The sequence below is a fragment of the Dendropsophus ebraccatus genome, chromosome 1, assembly GCF_027789765.1.
Source record: "Dendropsophus ebraccatus isolate aDenEbr1 chromosome 1, aDenEbr1.pat, whole genome shotgun sequence".
Lineage (NCBI taxonomy): Eukaryota > Metazoa > Chordata > Amphibia > Anura > Hylidae > Dendropsophus > Dendropsophus ebraccatus.
In genome coordinates, this window is record NC_091454.1 from 159143712 (window position 1) to 159156552 (window position 12841).

At 40.0% G+C, this 12841-nt stretch overlaps 1 protein-coding gene across 4 annotated transcripts in view; it reads left to right on the forward strand.

Moving 5' to 3' along the window:
- The window catches only part of MYO5A (myosin VA), a 113908-nt gene that overhangs the window by 40569 nt on the left and 60498 nt on the right, over positions 1-12841 (forward strand). For all 4 annotated transcript variants that reach the window (XM_069982707.1, XM_069982716.1, XM_069982724.1 and 1 more), the window contains exon 2: positions 10351-10461. In XM_069982707.1, coding sequence (XP_069838808.1) covers positions 10351-10461 — 111 coding nt within the window. The remainder of the gene's footprint in view (positions 1-10350; positions 10462-12841) is intronic.

The following is a 12841-nucleotide window of genomic DNA, read 5'->3' on the forward strand; positions in this document are numbered from 1 at the left end:
AATAATAATGGGCGTTCCATTTCAGTTGTTCCTACATGTACTAGAAGGTGGGTTTTTTTCTGTGTCTTTGGTATATATGTAAAACCATTTCCTAAATGTGCCACTTAGAAATCACATTCTGTCATCACATCCTACACCCCATTCTTGGATAATAGCACGCTAGGATAATAATAGGGGGCACAATGACGGGTACATATAATAGTTATATGTAGTATGCTGGTTTCAATGAAAATAAATAACTACTTAGGCACACTTAACCCTCTGCAGCTCTATAAATCCACGCTCTATCATATATTTGAGATATTCGACCCTAGGAACAAAGCATGTGGGAAGAAGGGATTTTTATTGCAGCATTCGGAAAAATCCCTATGAAATAGGAGCCAGGTACATTAAGGTCCCATGCACCTGTTATAATATATCTGGGGCCTAAGTTCTAAGAGAGAGAGAACTGGCCAATTGCTATAAATTCTCCTCTGTAGCAGTACTACCACCTCTCCGTTTTTCCTTTCCAGGCCTGCAGCAGTGACATCAAGTTCAGCTGATGCTGTAGCCAGTCACTGGCCGCCGGTCACATTCTGGACATGCAGGAAGAGACTGCTCTCCCATTTTCTAAAATCCCAGGCATCCTCTTTTAGGCCAGTTTTACACATCGCAGTTTGTTTTATTTATTTATTTATTTTTTTATGAAAAGTAGTGGCCAAATGTTAGCTTAGTGTATAGTATAGAGATAACCCTGAAACTCCTGATTTAAAAAAAAATATATATATTTTATACATGCTGGATTTTTACAGTTTTCCATTTTTCCTCTGACCCCATTTGTGCACACAGTAGCTGTGAGAACAGCACAAAATGATAATCTGCGGGTGTAGGGTAACGCTTCAGCTTGTTGATCATAATGACCGTCTGTCAGGCTCTTGTTCTGGGCCAGCAGGGAGTCCAGTATCCATGGTGATTTATATCAAGATTTACACTAAAGAGAGGATATAGCTGTGGAGGATGAATTTCAGTAGGTACATATCAACCCGTAATGAAACTAACGCATACCACTAATGTGAACAAAGCTAAAAATAGATCAAATCCGCATACATTACTGCAATAAAAGGACAGTGCAAGTCAAAAAAACTGAACCGAACATAACATTATTTGTGAACTTTTATAAACTTAGATAAATTTTTATACAAGGTTCCCATGGTGTCAGTGGTGATGGCTGCTTGATTTAGTTATTGATTGATTTATTTTTGTTTTGGTTTGTTCCGTTTGCATTTTTTTAAGAACAATTAATAAAAGTGATATTTTAAGGTAGTGCGACGTTTAACTTTACATGTGTGTAAAGTTGTAATGTGTGTTATTTAGTGAATAAAATTTAAACACCGCACTACCCCTTTAAGCCCTTTTTCTACTCAGTAAGATACATATAAAATAAAGAGGCTATGCAGATATAAAAAGATATTGACTGTCATTAGCTACATATCAGCCTTACTTGAAATTTGTTGCGCTTTTATTAAAGTATTTTACTGTCCCCCAAAAGTTATACAAATCCCCAATATACACTTATTACAGGGAAATGCACATGAAGTGCTTTTTTCCCTGCACTTACTACTGTATCAAGGCTTCACTTCCTGGATAAAATGGTGACAATCCGACTCCCAGAGCTGTGCAGGCTGTGGCTGCTGGAGAGGATGATGGCAGGGGGACACTGAGGGACACAGGGCACTGGAGGGACACTAAGCATCCCTCTGCCATCATCCTCTCCAGCAGCCACAGCCCGCACAGCTCTGGCAGTTGGGTCGTGACATCACCATTTTATCCAGGAAATGAAGTCTTGATGCAGTAGTAAGTGCAGGGAAAAAAGCACTTTATAAGCATTTCCTGTAATAAGTGTATATTGGTGATATGTATAACTTTTGGGGGGCAATACAATACTTTAATAAAAATTTTCGCCCGACATCTCCTTTAACCCTTAGCGTACCTGGTACGTCATGGTGCCGGGGGGGTGTTCAGAGAGGGGTCCCGCTGTGAACGGCACCACACCCGGCTGCAATCTGCAGCCGGGCAGTGCCTCTATTAGCCGTCGCGGGACCCGTCGTCGCGTCTGCTATTTAAGCACTTCAATGCAGCTGTCAAACCTGACAGCTGCATTGAAGTGCTTCATTCATAATCTCCCTGGTGTCTAGTGGGTCGGATCGCATCGCGGGGGGAAGATCCGTTCTTCTGCCCGTGCCGGGGCTCAGCGTCATCGTCATCCCGGCTTGGCAATAGATTGCTGCGTCCTGCAGCAGGCCATAGCAATCTATCACCGATTACAATGATCTTTGCTGTGTATATACACAGCATTGATCTCTATGAGAGATCATTGCTGTGGATATACAAGTCCCCCAGGGGACATTACAGTTATTGTAAAAAAAAAAGTAAAAAAGTGTTTTTATCAATAAAAAATCCCCTCCCCTAATAAAAGTCCAAATCACCCCCCTTTTCCCATTGTATAAATATAAATAAACAAATAAATAAACATGTTTGCTATCGCCACGCGCGTAATTGCCCGAACTATTACTTGATTACATTCCTGATCTCGCACGGTAAACTGCGTCAGCGCAGAAAAATTCCAAAGTGAAAAATTGCGCATTTTTGGTCGCATCAAATCCAGAAAATTTTTTAATAAAAAGTGATCAAAAAGTCGTATATGTGCAATCAAGGTACCGATAGAAAGTAAACATCATGGTGCAAAAAATGACACCTCACACAGCCCCATAGATTAAAGGATAAAAGCGTTATAAGCCTGGGAATAGAGCGTATTTAAGGAACGTATATTTGTTAACAATAGTTTGAATTTTTTGCAAGCCATCAGATACAATGAAAATTATACTGAAGGAAAAGTTCAACAGTCCAGCACTTGGCAAAGAAGTTTTTCGTTTATTCAGTAATGTTGCAATGAACAGCAGAACACCAACAGGCAGTGACCCCACAGATTAGACGCGTTTCGAGCACATGCGCACTCTTGTTCACCTAGTGCCTCCCCCTCATTACCTTCCTTAAATAGTCACCATACAGGTGTACATACAAGTGAATAGAGGAATACAATTAAAAGAACTAATAACAAATGTTGTGAACACATGGACAAAAAATGCGGTTACCTGATTGTATGAGAGATGGGAATATGGAAGTTCATGCACCATATAAAGACCCAAACACAAACATAAACATAAACAACGGCATAAATAAATACAATTTTTTCCATAATGGTTAAATGGATACATGTCGGATATCAAGCACACTTCTGTGCGGTAATGACTAAACTATGTGAATAGTGTCTTAACTGCATCTAAGCAGAAACTTTTCATAGATAGCTATCCCGATATGTTTATATTTATTATTTTACATGAACGTGTGTTTGTGAAATGGTGCATAGGCATAAAGAATGTAAGAAGGAAAAATGATATTTACATATCTAATAATAAAGAATAATTTTGCATTCCATAATTTATCAATAGTGATACATAAGTTCCTTACGTACATTCATTCCTTCTGGTGCTCTGGTACCCATCTTCAATTGGCAATATGCCTCCCGATTTCTAAGAAATTTTTCAGTATCCCCTCCTCTTATTTTCGGTGTTATTTTTTCTATGCCATAGACAGTGAAACCATCGCATCTACCACCATGGCAATGTAGAAAATGTGCAGAGGCACCTGATTTATTTCGTAATGGGTTACCAGTTATGTCATTGAGATGTTCCAATGTGCGTATTTTCATTTTACGTGTGGTACACCCCACATATTTGATATTGCACAATGAACACTCAATGACATAAATGATATTGGTGGAGTTATAATCCATTCTTTGTTTAATGAGAAATTGTTTGTCATTCGAATTATTATAAAATGTGGTACATGGTTTGACATATGTGCACGTTCTACAAGGATAGCCTCCACACTTGTAAAAACCATGTTTTTGTAGCCAAGTGGGAATCCTTTTCTCGGTTACAATAAGGCTTGGTGACAACATATCTCCCAATGTTTTAGCCCTCTTGGGGACAATGGCGCAGCCCTGTGCTAGTATTTCTGCCAATTTGGCATCCTCCATCAAAATATGAATGTGATTCTTTATTATGTATTTGATTTGATTAAAAGCAGGTGTATATACCATGGAAAGTACTGGTTTGGACGTGCTTTTTTTAGGGCAAGATGTATTTTGTTTGGGTTTTACTAAGATGTTACGACTTTTCCTAGATACTATGTGTTTGGCTCTATTGAGGTAATGGTTTGCGTACCCTCTTTTTTTCAGCCTCTGTTCCAACATTGCGGTTTCTTTAAGAAAAACCTCGTTACTCGTGCAATTCCTTTTGAGCCTAGTTAGCTCACCTACAGGAATGGCACGAATTGTATGTGCTGGGTGATTACTATCTGCCCGCAATACAGTATTACCCGATATGGGTTTGCGATATGTGGAGAATTGTATACTACAGAAAGGTGTGCCCTGTAGCTGTAAGTCCAAAAATTCAATTGTTTCTTTTTGTAAATTGTAAGTGAATTTTAAATTATAGTTGTTGGAACTTAAATACTCCACAAACAATGGTACGGGAGACACATCACCGTTCCAAATGATGATGACATCATCGATGAATCTCCTGTACCATTGTAAGTGCAAACAAAAAGGATTGGCATTAGAAAAAACAAAATGTTCCTCCCAAAATGACAGTCAGATTTGCTAGTGAAGGGGAGTGTCTAGCTCCCATAGAAACTCCACTTCGTTGTAGGAAAAATTTCCGATCAAACATGAAAAAATTATGACTAAGTAAGAAGGATGTAACTTCTAAAATGAACTCATTTAGGTCTTTTGTATAATTGCCATATTTTTCTAAGTGGAATTGCAGTGCCTGTAATGCTACTTGCCAGGGAATGCTGGTGTATAACGAAGTGACGTCACATGTAAGCCAGTGCCACTCTGGCTGCCATGTCACGTCACTAAGAGAGGTTAAAACATCTCTAGAATCTTGTAGATATCCTGGTACCCGTTTTACCATAGGTTGTAATAAACAATTCAACCACTCTAACAATCGCTCCAGCAGTGAACCAGTGCTGGAAACGATTGGGACGCATGGGAGGTGGATTCATACCTTTGAGCGTTTTTGGAAGGGTATACAATATGGGGGTAATAGGCTGATCAACTATTAAATATTCTGATTCTTTTTTACTGAGAATGCCCAAGTTCAAACCATGGGTGGCAATTTTACCTAGTTCCTCACTAAATTTTTTAGTTGGATTATATGTGAGTGGTAAGTAAACTGATGTATCACTTAGTAATTTTTCCACTTGGTCTACATAGTCAGATTTATTCATAACGAAAGTTATACATGTCATTTGAATCGAAAGGACTTGAGGAACATGACATAACATATCAGTTTTACCCCAGGGTGAATGGCGTAAAAACAAATACCCTCCAAATAAAAGAAATACGTTTTTTTGTTTTCAATTTCACCACACATTGAATTTTTTCTGGTTTCGCAGTGTACTTTATGCAAAAATTCAGCCTGTTATTGCAAAGTACAATTAGTGACCCAAAAAATAAAGGCTCATGTGGGTTTCTAGGTGAAAAAATGCTATGGCCTTTTAAACATAAAGTGGAAAAGGCAAAAGCTCAAAAATGAAAATTGGCATTGACCTTAAGGGGTTAAAGGAGAAGTCAAACTAGAAGTGAAACTAAAAAAATCAGAGGCAGCAAAGGGGGGGCAGGAACCTTAAAAGGTATACCTACCTATTTCTGTGCCCATGTAGCACTGCCTTAACAATATCTGACAGCCACCGCCCTTCTGCAGCTCCTGCGGCTGCAACATCACGTACCCGGCTGGTGGATTGCCTGATCGGCCAGTCAGTGACTGGAGCAGGACACCACTGGAGTCACTGACTGGCTGAGCGGGCAGTCCATCAGCCGGGTACATGACGTTCCAGTTAGAGGAGTTGGGTATGTTACATACCAGGATGCTGGACACAAGTAACAAAATACAAATGCAGTTTGAACATTGGCTGTATGTACAGTAATTGTCAAACTTGTCAGTCATACAAATGCCTTATTATGAATTCCAGAAAGTCAACATATACACTTTCCAAGGGGGGAAAACACAGGAAGAGCAGCATACAACTGGCATATGTCAAGATGCAGAATCATTGATACAATTAGACTGTAGCAGAAATACACTTGTGTATTGAAAAAAAATACTGGTGATTTATAAAATAAATGTATATGCCTTTACTGTCCCTTTACATGTTGTACAGTACAGGGAACTGGTTGACTTCCTATACATGACAGTTTCTGCATATTATGGTAGAAGATAAGTGTAGATAACATTTCTATGCATCCGATTAGTTTGTGTTTCCTGGATACTTGTGAGATCTCGCTGCCTGTGGTAACATTGCAGAAGCCTGGGAGTTGTTGAGATGATCTCACCACATCTTCCTCTGTCATCATCTGATCCTGTACGCAGATGTATGTTAGCTCTGGGTGTTAACATGGAGAATAATTTATGTAAACCTTGCTGCAATTTGAGTCTGATACTGCGAGGCTCATGTGCAGCATCACTTCCCATCAGCAGACAGAAGTGATCTTTGTCTGCAGCTGAAAGGCCGCACTGTCCTTATATCCTCCCTGGTTTTGGTGCTCACATCTGCCACCATAGAGGAAGGACAAGAAAACAACACAAGCAACATAAACCTTTTATATCTTCTACTAAAAGTTACTTCTGGTATGAGGAAGTTACATTTTCTGGGATTTCCGAAAGAATGTCACCAAACCATGGGACTATGTACAGTACTGCGTTGTCACTTGAATTAAGCTAGTATGGCTTTGAATACATCGCCTTGTTTTTGTCATAGATCAGACACTGCAGTGGATTTAAGATAAGTCGCCGACAATGTAGACAGAAGGGGAAGAGGGGGCAGAGAGCACAATATACTCAATTCTGCAAAATCACGCTACAGAATTTCATGCAAATTTAAGCAGGGCATCTGGTCATATTCTGCACTGAAATTCACAAGAATTCTACTCTCTTCAGTGTGAATCTGTGCTATATACAGTGTAGGTTTGACTTTTCTGACTCACTCACACTTCTCCAGTATTTATAGGTGGGAAAGCTTGCACAATCGGCAGTGCATCAAATACCTATGTCCCCACTTTTCTTCAATGGAAAAATCATTTATAGCTGATAAAGGCAGCTAGATGGCTACTTCTGGGGTATCGCTACTATCGGTATATAATAATAATACTACTGCCAGTTCGATGTTCTAATTTTTTTCAGCTTTTAAAGTTATGGTAAAGGAAAAATGTCAGCTAGAAAAGACAAAAAAAATAAAATTTTGCTCTGAAGTATCATAAGTGCAGTATTATAGCATTTAGTGAATTTAAAGTAACACAGTATTAGGATTACTCTATACAGCTGTAAAGCCGAAATTGTGCAGTTTTCAGTTTTATAATAGATTTTTTGGTGCTTGATCCAGTGGAAAATGCTTTTTATGGTTGGTGGATTGTGCCATCTGGATGGGGCTTCACGGCTGCAGCGCCACTTGGTTCCCGCCCACATCCGCAGCGTCATCAGTGTCTAGACACTGCCCCCATGGCGGCCATTGGAATGAGCTGTCCTAGAGGTCTAAGCCCCCCCCCCCCCTCTAGGTCAGCCCATTCCTGCTGCCTCGTACAACTACTATAAAGGTACAGATAGTCCCTACTTACATAGTTGTGTAGCCATTTAAAGGGGTTATCCAGCACTACAAAAACATGGCCACTTTCTTCCAGAGACAGCCCCACTCTCGTCTCCAGCTTGGCCAGAGTTTTTGCTGCTCTGTTCCATTGACGTGAATGGAGCTTATTTGTAAACCGCACCTGAACTGGAGACAAGAGTCGTGTTGTCTCTGAAAGAAAGTGGCCATGTTTTTGTAGCACTGGATAACCCCTTTAAGCAATTTGGGACACCTTTTCTAGTTGACAGCTTCCCTTTAAATGAATGGTTACCTATTTACTCCATGTTATTGTATATTTGGAGTGCTATAAACACAGGTGTTGCATTTCGATTGATCTCCTTTTTCTGGTTGGCCTGTTAAATCTCAAGATTCAGTTTTGTCAGCCAATTCTTGTGTACTTCACTAGCCCCCAGGCATCATGACACCTGGCCCCAACAAATACCTTTACCTCAGCCGTCTAGGATCCTTGTTATTTTACATGATATATGAACGCCTAGAGTTAAAATGGGATTTTCTTATACATGCTGTGAATAGTATGTTATAGAAACCTCTCTAACCGTCATAAGATGGCTATCTATTTGACTGAATGTAACAAAGTATCTGCAAATTATGACCGTTCTGTCTGTTCAATCATGAGGTATATAATGTTGTCTATAAATATTTGCTGGAGCCGAACTTCTCAAACATGCTGTAGGTTCTCACGTGCTTTAATTTAAAGGGGTTATCCAGGGAAAAGCTTTTTCTTTTAAATCAACTGATATCAGAAAGTTATGTAGATTTGTAATTTACTTATATTAAAAAAATCTCAAGTCTTCCTATACTTATTAGCTACTATCTGTCCTGCAGGAAATGTTCTTTTATTTTCATTCTGACACAGTGCTCTCTGCTGACATCTCTGGCTGAGACAGGAACTCTGTCTCTGTTTTCTATGTATCCCCATATAAAACCTCTCCTACTCTAGACAGTTCCTGTCTCGGCCAGAGATGTCAGCAGAGAGCACTGTGTCAGATTGGAAATAAAACAAAATTTCCTGCATGACATACAGCAGCTAATAAGTTTAGGAAGACTTGAGATTTTTTAATAGAAATAAATTACAAATCTGTATAACTTTCTGACACCAGTTGATATGAAAGAAAAAGCTTTTCGCTGGAAAACCCCTTTAAATAATATTGTATCTTCAATGCTTTTGCTTCTAACTATCATGTGCAAGTTTCTCATGTGTCCAGCAATTTTTTTTTTTTACAGCTTAGTGTGCATGTCTTATCATGTCCCTGTATTACTAGGTTCAGTTATTTTACTTTTAATAACATTTCCCATGAAGCCTTATGGGCCTCAGTGTCGCTGTACTTACATCTATGGCTGTGGCCCATGTTGGAATAACTGGAATAACTGTAGATTTGGTACTGGCTGTATTATCAATGACTATAATATTTCTCATAATATTTCTCATTTGTTTATTACCTCTTGGCTGCAAAAGCTTCTGCATTACCAAGAAAATATTAAATGACTCTGTACCCACAATCTGACCCCCCCACCCAAACCACTTGTACCTTCGGATAGCTGCTTTTAATCCAAGATCTGTCCTGTGGTCTGTTCGGCAGGGGATGCAGTTATTGTCATAAAAAAACAACTTTTAAACTTGCAGCCCTGTGCCAAACGGGAGTATCTGTGCCCTATCTTTGCACCACTCCTCCGTCCCTCCTCTCCACCCTCTTCATCATTAGGAATGCTCCAGGCAGATTGCCTACTATTCCCCACCTGTGGCAGCCTGGCACATGGGCTGGATCATTAAGGCACCTGTGCAGTGTTCAGCATGGAGAAAATGTTCCAGTGGCATTCCTAATATTGATATCACTATATACACATCTTGCTTTAAAGTGACTCTGTATCCACCATCCCACCCACCAAACCACTAGTACCATCCGTTTCATGAGAGTAAATCCTTACCAGTCTTGTCTTTTAAAATGCGCCTGGTGCCTTGGTGAGAGCAAAAAAAATGATCTTTTAATCTCTAGGCATCGGGCGTTTTTTAAAAAACATGACCGGGGCAGATTTACTCTCATCAAATGGATGGTACTAGCGGTTTGGTGGGGTAGGTTGGTGGATACAGATTTAAGAGCTGTGCACACAAACATGGTACACTACAAACTTTGCACTTTTAATGCTAAAAATAAATCATTTTGCAATGTAGTATTGCTATTGTTTGCTAGTAGGAGATGCAGGAGCGGGAAGAGGAGTCAATTGATTGCTACCCAGCCGTCTAGTATGTAGTCTGGACAGACTTTTAGGTCTCATTTATTCATTCTGCAGCTCTGGAGATGAGGTATCTTTATAGATGCTGTTGTCTCCAGCGCTGGAAGCAAAGCTTTGTGCTATCAGCAAGTCGGGAATGAACAGCTCTGCATCTTCTTATGCGTCCATCAGACAACTGCCTTGTCAACAATTTCTCTTCTGTATTTTCTTTGGTGTCACTATTACAAAAAAGTGTTGTTTTTCTTGATCATTTGTACTTAAATAGGGTGAAGAGTTGCAGGTTATAATAACCGACATATTAATTTGAACTGACCAGAATGCATAAAGCTGGCTTATGAGGTCCTAAATCATCTCTTCCTTTTATTATTTCAGCATGCCCGGGTATGGATCCCGGATCCAGAAGAGGTATGGAAGTCTGCCGAGATTCAGAAAGATTATAAGCCAGGAGACACTGTTCTTCACCTACGATTAGAGGAAGGCTCGGTATGTTAAAACTCTTGTTCACTGAGATGCTGGCTTGGATGTAGTGATGCCTTGCAATTTTCAGCTTTTTTTCAGTCTGTCATGTGTGAGAAGAGTGGCACCTATAGAAATGGGTTTGCATCATGCATGATGGGAATTGTAGTTTTGCAAAAGCTGGAGGGCTGAAGGTTCCCCATCCCTGGTATAGAGTGTCTGCATAGCAAAAATTAAAAGCTAAACACATAGAAAGTTTGTTTCTCATAAGCATGAAAATGAGCTCCAGTGGCCGAGGGTACAAGTGTATGAAGAGCGAGGCAAGGTAATAGCATGTCAGTAGACCTAGCAAGAATGATGTGAAACAATTACACAGTCTTGCAGTATATAACCTTTAGGTTATGCTCACACACTGTAAAAACATTTTGAGGTAAGAGTGCAGCCTTGTTTTCAGTATAATAATGCACTCCGTTGAAGTTATTGGGAAATTGGCCGTCAGTGCACCATATAAACTTATGGCCATAATTGATTACAGCTGTCCACTCAAAATGACGGTCGTTTTTTAGCTTGTATTTTATTTTGTGAACCTAGCCCTAAAGTGCTTATCCCATTAGCTACTGTCCCCAGCCCCCCCCCCCCCCCCAAAGCCCAGCGCTACAAAAACGTGGCCACTTTGTCTCCAGTTTGGGTGGTGTTTTGAAACTCAGTTCCATTGAAGTAAATGGAGCTTAATTGCAAACCGCACCTGAACTGGAGACAACAGTAGGGGGAAAAGTGGCCATGTTTTTGTAGCGCCATGTTTTCCAGTCCAGCTTTACAGTTGTAACAAACTGAGGAGTTTTTGTTTTAACTATACTGCCATGCTACTGCAAAGGCTGTGATCCCTCCCAAATAGGCAGAAAGCTATATGAATGGAGAATCACATGCAGAGACATGAATGTAGGTAGAGTGACTGAGCTTGCTTGTTTACCAGCATTTAAAGTGTTAATGTCATTTTTTTATAAACTGTTGACATGTTGTCCAGACCGCTGTTGTAGCTGGGAGAAACAAGTGGCAGAATGCTTCAGTCCCTGGCCGCCTGCCCAATCTGACTGATGCTCTCCATCAATCCATTATCTGGCTATAACAAATTACCCAGTGTGATCTAAACTTTGACATGCTTGGACAACATCCCAAAAGTTTATATAAATGACAATCCGCTTTCATTCTTTAGATGGACATGCATATTGCTATACCAGTTGAACACCAGGTGGTGCAGCATTATACATATAAATGATACTCTTGATTCTTTTGTTTGGAATTTGTTGCTGTTCCTAAATAGGCATATTCTTTTTAATGGGACAAGCCCTTTAAAGGTTGCCTCTTTGGTGTCTGACACCTGGACTCTTTAACACACTAGCACCACCCAGGATACGTTTGGTAAACCATTTATATAATAGCACTGTATCATCATTACTAGACCTGTCAGGAGTAATATATCATACATGTTTCTCACATGGCTTTATTATATTAATCTATAATTTAGCAGTAGTATTTTATTTTAGGCAGGCATATTTTCAAAGACTCTTCCTAGTAAACCTGACAAGCATACTGCCTATGAGCTGTGCACATGATCTGTGTGAGCCACAACACTCAGCCAGAGGTGCATGTTAGGCCTTCATTCACCTGAGGCAAAAGTTTGCTGTCCTAGCCTTTTGTATCTACATACAGAGAAGCCTAATGCCCCCTCCCCTGGCCCACAGCACATAGGGCTCATGACCTACCTGCCCCCCTCCGAGCTGTGCCCTTGCTCTCGGCTGCCCTATTTTTTGTGGCCTTCTCCTATTCATTAAATCATCTGTTTAGCTTGTAAATGTATTAGATTCTATATATGGGATTATAAATCACACGCTGTAAATGAAACAACCGCATCAATAAATAATTAAAAAATATAAGAATGCAGCTTCTTGTCTGGAGGTGAATTAGCCATGTCCGTCTTTATTAAAGATCAGTTAAACAATAAGCCTCATCATAAAACCAAACAGTAACCAGGATTAAAGGGGTATTCTCATTATCAAGTGTTACAGGGGATATAAGATACGTAGGAGGTTGATGGACGTCCAACTACTGGGATTTTTTGTGGGACGTTTGTTCACTGGATAAGAGGGGTCCCAAAAATAACTTGATAATGAGAATATTCATTTAGGGTGCGTTCACACGTACAGGATCTGCAGCAGATTTGATGGCCCAGAATGTATTTGCTCTACATCTGAACGCACCCTTAGGGTAGCTTCACACATACTGTATTGCAGCGGATTTGATGGTGCAGTTAGGCAGCAGATTTGATCTAAATAACTGAACACAGCATTAAATCTGCACCATCAGATCTGCTGCGGATCCTATACATGTGAACGCACCCTTAAAGGGA